At 46.0% G+C, this 5,965-nt stretch overlaps 1 protein-coding gene across 1 annotated transcript; it reads right to left on the reverse strand. All coding sequences in view use genetic code 12, as the record gives it.

Moving 5' to 3' along the window:
• Nucleotides 1–4,290: 4,290 nt before the first annotated feature.
• On the reverse strand, nucleotides 4,291–5,442 carry DIURU_004287 (uncharacterized protein; the record flags this gene model as incomplete). Its single annotated transcript, XM_034157143.1, has 1 exon — nucleotides 4,291–5,442. One exon carries the CDS (start codon nucleotides 5,440–5,442, stop codon nucleotides 4,291–4,293), a length of 1,152 nt encoding a protein of 383 aa, XP_034010908.1.
• Nucleotides 5,443–5,965: the final 523 nt, after the last annotated feature.

The following is a 5,965-nucleotide window of genomic DNA, read 5'->3' on the forward strand; positions in this document are numbered from 1 at the left end:
GGGAGTGTTTTCGTGGAATCTGGATGTTTAGCCTTCGCCAGAGCAACGTCAATTTTCGAAACCCCGTCACATGGATCGACAACGGTTTTCAGACTCCTGACAACAGGAACGACAACGGTTCTTGAAATATTGACGTCCGCTGATAGCAGGTGTGTAATTGAGACCGACACGAGTAGCGACTATGTATGCCCGCGAATCCGTCAAGCTAAATGCTACGGGTTCCTTAGTTTCGACACCCGGCGCACAATCCGAACTGTTGTAATCTGACATTTGATTCCCCACCAGAGTCGTACAATGTACCAATTTATCGATATTGGCTGGATATTTGAGCGTGAATGCTGAGCAATAAAAGAATGTTTATTTTGAGGATCGGGTCCACTGAAATTTTCTGAGGAATCGGAAAGTTTCTAATGTTGGTTCTCCGACTTGCGGTCAGATTGCTTGGGGGGCATTCTGTAGTATAGGAACAGTTATCCGAGGAGTGTTAAGCAAAAACTTAAAGGTAACAAATGTAGTAATAAAAGTACAAAAGTAGATAAAGATATATATTCTCAGTAGATTTCCCCAGACTATACATGTGTTGCTGTCAACATGTATATGCAGTCCAAGGGTTAAGCGCCACAAGCGAGTGTTTGTGGTTATTGACCGAATAGTGATTTGGCTCTGGCAAATCACGTGCAGTGGAAACACGGTGCCACAACACATATTAATATCAGCAAGCACCCGTTTCACTTCCGACAATGTTGTTGCATTACTATGAAGCTCGAATCACAGCATAGCTGCGGATGCTCAACTGCACCCATTGGATCTCGAAAACTCAACGCTGGTATCACCGATTTCCAACAACTGAAAGGTCTACCCAAATGTACTAGAAGACAGCTGAACATCCTTGAGATTGTGGTTTGTTTAAGGTTGTTGATGAAGTCGGTGGTACCAATATTGCTTGTTAATGGAAGCCACACGATCAAAGTCAACTACTGGCTGCGAAATACTATCCACAATGTTGAAACCTACTATATAACAGTTTTTTCAATTGACACAAACACTTTCAAGCCGAGTAGGCAACCTTCATCGTGATTAACGTATAGTTGAGGGTATACGATGCTTTGACGAATTGTACCTTACCAGGACTGGCAACCAAAGAAAATGGATATGGCTATTATCTAAGCTCCAAATAACTAATGAGTTGACTATTCACAGATATATGTTAGAAATGCACTGTATTGTAAGGTTTATACCCAGGGCTCTGGCTACAGTAGTATAAATTTATCTACCAAGCCGGTTATAACGGCTTATCGTAGAGTCCTTATGATGGCATGACGTGTATTGAGTCGTTGGTGAAGGAAGTGCTGAAACAAAGGTGGGTTCTCAAGGACTATATGATGGCGTAGTAGTTGTCGAAGTAGCTACTGAGGTGTGAGGCTTTCTTCAAAGCACTGGTTTTCTAGTAACATTATTGACCGAATTTCAAACTAGTTGGCTCATGTTCTTCAATTTTGAGCGTGGTGATGTCAGCACCAGTGTTTAGCGTCTTTGATCTCAAGCATTTCAAATTCGAAGAACTTCCGTTCCAAATCAGAAGTATACAAATGAACGAATTATGAGATGACGCAAAAATTGGTCAGTCAGTGTTGGATATGAACCCAATGGCCATATGTTAGCGATCAGGTTTTGGTTCTGTGTCCCATGACGATCTGGGCTGGGTTCAGGACAAATACCGCCTCATGAAGCTTATGTCTGGTAAGTCAAGTCCAACAACTTAAAATCCCACAGTGCAGGCAGTGAAGTCACATTAAATGATAGCACGCATGACACTAGTACTGCCAAGTAATACTTCGCCTTTGTGTTCGCAAATTAGGGTCAGAGGATGCGCGAATTTGGTCGCATCCCTGAGAACGCGATGAACAATTAGGATATCACGCGAAAAAGTCCATCAAAAAGCCACACGACTAAAATAAAGCCATTAGTGACTCTGGAAAAGCCATTTGGTACTGCCAACACTGCTTAGTATCCCCTTAAGATGCTAATTTACCCCCATAAGGCGAGCAAAGTAGGTCCAAATGGCCGCAAATGACCTCTCATGCGTTATTTGCATGTCGTCATGCCGCAAGACTCAGTCCCCTTGCACTCAACATAAGCAGGAAGGGTGCCCTGCCGGGTCATCAACATTTTGCAATTTCCTGTGTCTAGCCAGCAACACGACCCGCGTGCTCATAACAGACCACCCCTTCCATGTGAGCAAGGCAAATGAAAATCAGCTATAGTCAAAGCAAATCACGATGTTAACGTGATTAATCAAAGCTGGTGTGGTTTTTACATCTTCACGCCACGTCGTCGACATCGTCTGACACCCTAAACACGACGTCAGGCGGCGGACTTCGTCCATACAGGGTCGCGCTCATCGAGGGATAAACAAACATGAAATTTCATGCCTGATGAGCAAGATGAAGGTCAAGACTCAACTTAATGAGGAATATCAAGGTTTCCAGCTAGTTTTCAAATCTTTCCAAAGCGTGTAAGGACCCTATGTCGCCAAGAACACGCCCAATACCCGTCCCTGGGTTCCCATCCATCAGCTAAGGCTTTATATCATACAACGCCACTCCCAGCGCTTGAAGAAAACCAACCACTGGTCCATGGGGCATTATTGAGTCCTTCTAGAGTCTCATTTGTTTTCCCCACGGTCAAATACCTCGTCCAGTGGCAAATTTCGAGGCACCCTCAATGGAAGAACATACCAGGCAAATAGGTTCCACCTTTGAGCCCGTTAACATCGTGGGATATGTTGCCGTCATCACCAAGTGTTTTCTGATTAAACCATGGCCCTGAGCTTCCACTACTTGCGCCGATCATGTTACACCTTATCTTTCCATCGTGTGACATTGGTGTCCAACTCTTCCAACGACAACGGCAAGACCTCAACAGGCCTCAGCCAAACACATGGGGGTGGAAAGCATGACAGTGTCAGCAGTCAGATGGTTGAGTTCTTTGGGGAGCGAACGACCATCTCAAATATGTCAACAAATGAAAGGCAGAATCCGCTGAATGCGATAATAGATGACATCCCAAAAGACACTCAAGCTCAACACGATAGCTATGATCACTGGGAACGGCACGGCAACTTGTTTAGTCCATGATTGGCGTCAGATCAATACCCAGCAGAGAAACCCGACGTGACACCCAGAGAGACCCCGAGCAACCTGAAAGTGCGAGGGAAAGTGGTTGTTGGCTGTTGATACCACGTATGGGGCCAATTATGAGCATCTAATGATGGGTCTGTTCTCCTGGGCATGGAAAACTGTACCCTCTATTGGCCACAACAGGTGTGGCGGGGTAGTCGTGAGGCTCGCGCTTTTGTCAACAGCGATCCAAACGACAATTGTGTGCAGGTATAGACACTTATGGGGCCCAGTGATTGATTAATGAAGGCAATGATAAGTGGAGCCTATTATTGTGGATTTGTCGTTCGCTTTGTCGATACAGTTTTGTTGCTCCCCTCTCGGGGCTTACTGAAGACGCGTTTGTTCGGGTAAACGGATAACCTACGAGCCGTAGTTGTCGATTGGTACGACTGTGTGCCTCCCCTTGCGAGCGAGATCCTGGGGAAACCACTCGTGCGACAGGGTAAGCAATCAGCCATCAACAGAAAAGATTGTTTTTCAAGGCGTAATTTTGAAGCTTAGACGCCGGTGACATTATCGATGGTAGCTGTTTTGGTATTTCAGGATCAGATTCTACAATTTGCATGCCAGTCCTACTTATTTCGCCTGATTGGAAGCTCCAGTGAAATCTTGGTCATCGATTTCCACATTAGACGATTGCGCACCAAAAAAACAAAGGATAGGGGCAAGGGAGACACTAATAAACGACATATAGAAGTGTGCGAGGAGGCATCAGTAGTCTGATTTTGGAGAGGTATAATTGATATTTCAGCTCTGCTATTGGCATTCGCTCAAAAATTGCCTTCTTTATCCTCCATTACACTCAAGCATATCTTCCTGAGGCTCGCATGGACCTGCCAAGCACGGAGAGAAACCTGAAGCCCAATACAAACAACTTATTGTCTACAACCGATGCCTATCCCCACCAACTATAACCGACTATTAACCCCTGTATCGAAACCTATACTTTTCGTATTCTAATTGTGAACGACAAATGTCTCTAAGCTGATCTACTATTATTGAAGTGTGGTTTGCATGAAATGATTTACAACCAACGCTAATTTCAACTACAAGTATCTTTGTTTTTCACTTTTTGCATTACTATAAAATATACCGAGAGAGTTCAATTTTAGTTGAGTTTCATCCAGCCGTCAGCCGTAAGAATCGCTGTCCGAATTTCAACTAACGTTTCCAGCTCTTGCCACAGAGAGTCTTTGCCATATTCGGGGGCGGCGATGCTGCCACCGTCAGTATGAGAATTTGAAGTCTCGGGACGGGTGGGGCCAGTACCAGCCCCAGGATTCAAAGTTCTCGCCACTGAGGCGGTGTCAGCACGGCTCCCTCCGACAGGACAAAAATGTGGAGTCTCGAGACTGTTGCGGCCAGTAGCAGCCCCAGGATCCAACGTTCTCGCCTTTGAGGCAATGGTTGCAGCGTGTGTCACTTCAGGGTAAAGCACTTTTGCGGCAGCATCTTCCATCAATTTCAGGACGTCAGCGGCCACGAATGGCTCATCTTGCGAGTCACAGTCAAGCCTAACGTTTTTGAAACCACTACAGTCGAAAAGGTAGTCGCCAGCGTCGTTGTCATCTTCGCAGACAGGCAACTTTGAGCTCAAAAATTGCTCCTGCTTGATGAAAGCGGCGCCGGCAGCGCCCTTCTTGACCAAGTGAGATCTGAGAACGATGGCGTAAAACACGAGACCCGCAAGGATGAAGCTCCAAGGCAGCGTCGCAGGACGTACCGAAATCGGCGTGCAAACGGGACAGGATTCAACTTGTTTCAACGGTAACTCCTTCACGGCGCTGAAGACAAGCGGCAACAGCGACATGATCTTATACAAAATCGGCGGGCTAAAGAGCTTGAAAATTAGTTGCAACAGCGACAAGATAGTGGACAAACTCGGCGGGGTAGGGAGGTTGAAAGTCTGTGACAGCAGTTGTGCTGGCGATGCAAGTAGCATCACCGGCGCCAGTGGGGTGACAACAATCGAGGACGGTGCCGAAAATTCGGCAGGCACCACAAGCAGCAAATCCGCCAGCGAATTGGCCACTTGGAGGGTGATGCCTTCAATGCGGAGGGTTTTCCTGACAGGCGGGGGAAGGGTGGGTTGCTTCAGGTACAGAGGCGAGACGGGGATTTCGCCGTTGTAGATGATGAGGAAGACGGCAGCCTTGATGAGAACAATCAAGTGGAAAGGGGTGACTTCGATGAAGGCGTGGACGGTTCTGGTGAACACAAGAAGAAGCGCAAAGGTGAAGACGGAGGTAGCGAACTTCATCGAAAAGAGATGGTGTGATTGAATTGATAGCAAAATGACACAGCTTTATAGTATTCTTGGTGTTGGTGAAGCCATCGTGCATCAGGGTGTTTGGTGTATCCATCTCAGTGCAATCACTAAGGTGTAGTCATTTCGGTGTAGTCATTTCTGTGCAGTCATCTCAGTGTAGTGAAAACCGTACATTGATGAAAAGTGACTATATTTCACGTCATTTCTTAAATGTCAGATCTTATTTTTACAATAGCACCATTATTGATGGCACGAACTACACCAACTACTGTTGTCACCAAAGATGATTACGGATGTAATTAAGCCAGAAATTAACAAAAGAAGGAAACTTTTTCAAGAAAAGGTCCCAGGAGGCGTTTAGTAAGTCGCTAGTTCACTCTTAGGTATTCAATCTATACCATGCATTGGCGTTTGTTCGGGAAAACGAATAACCTACTAGCCGTAGTTGTCGAGTCGTGCGACCATGGGCATCATCCCCCTTACGATTGGATTTGTGAAGGGGGGGGGGGGGGGG

Source organism: Diutina rugosa, assembly GCF_008704595.1.
Source record: "Diutina rugosa strain CBS 613 chromosome Unknown scaffold61_size66335, whole genome shotgun sequence".
Taxonomy (NCBI): Eukaryota; Fungi; Ascomycota; class Pichiomycetes; order Serinales; family Debaryomycetaceae; genus Diutina; species Diutina rugosa.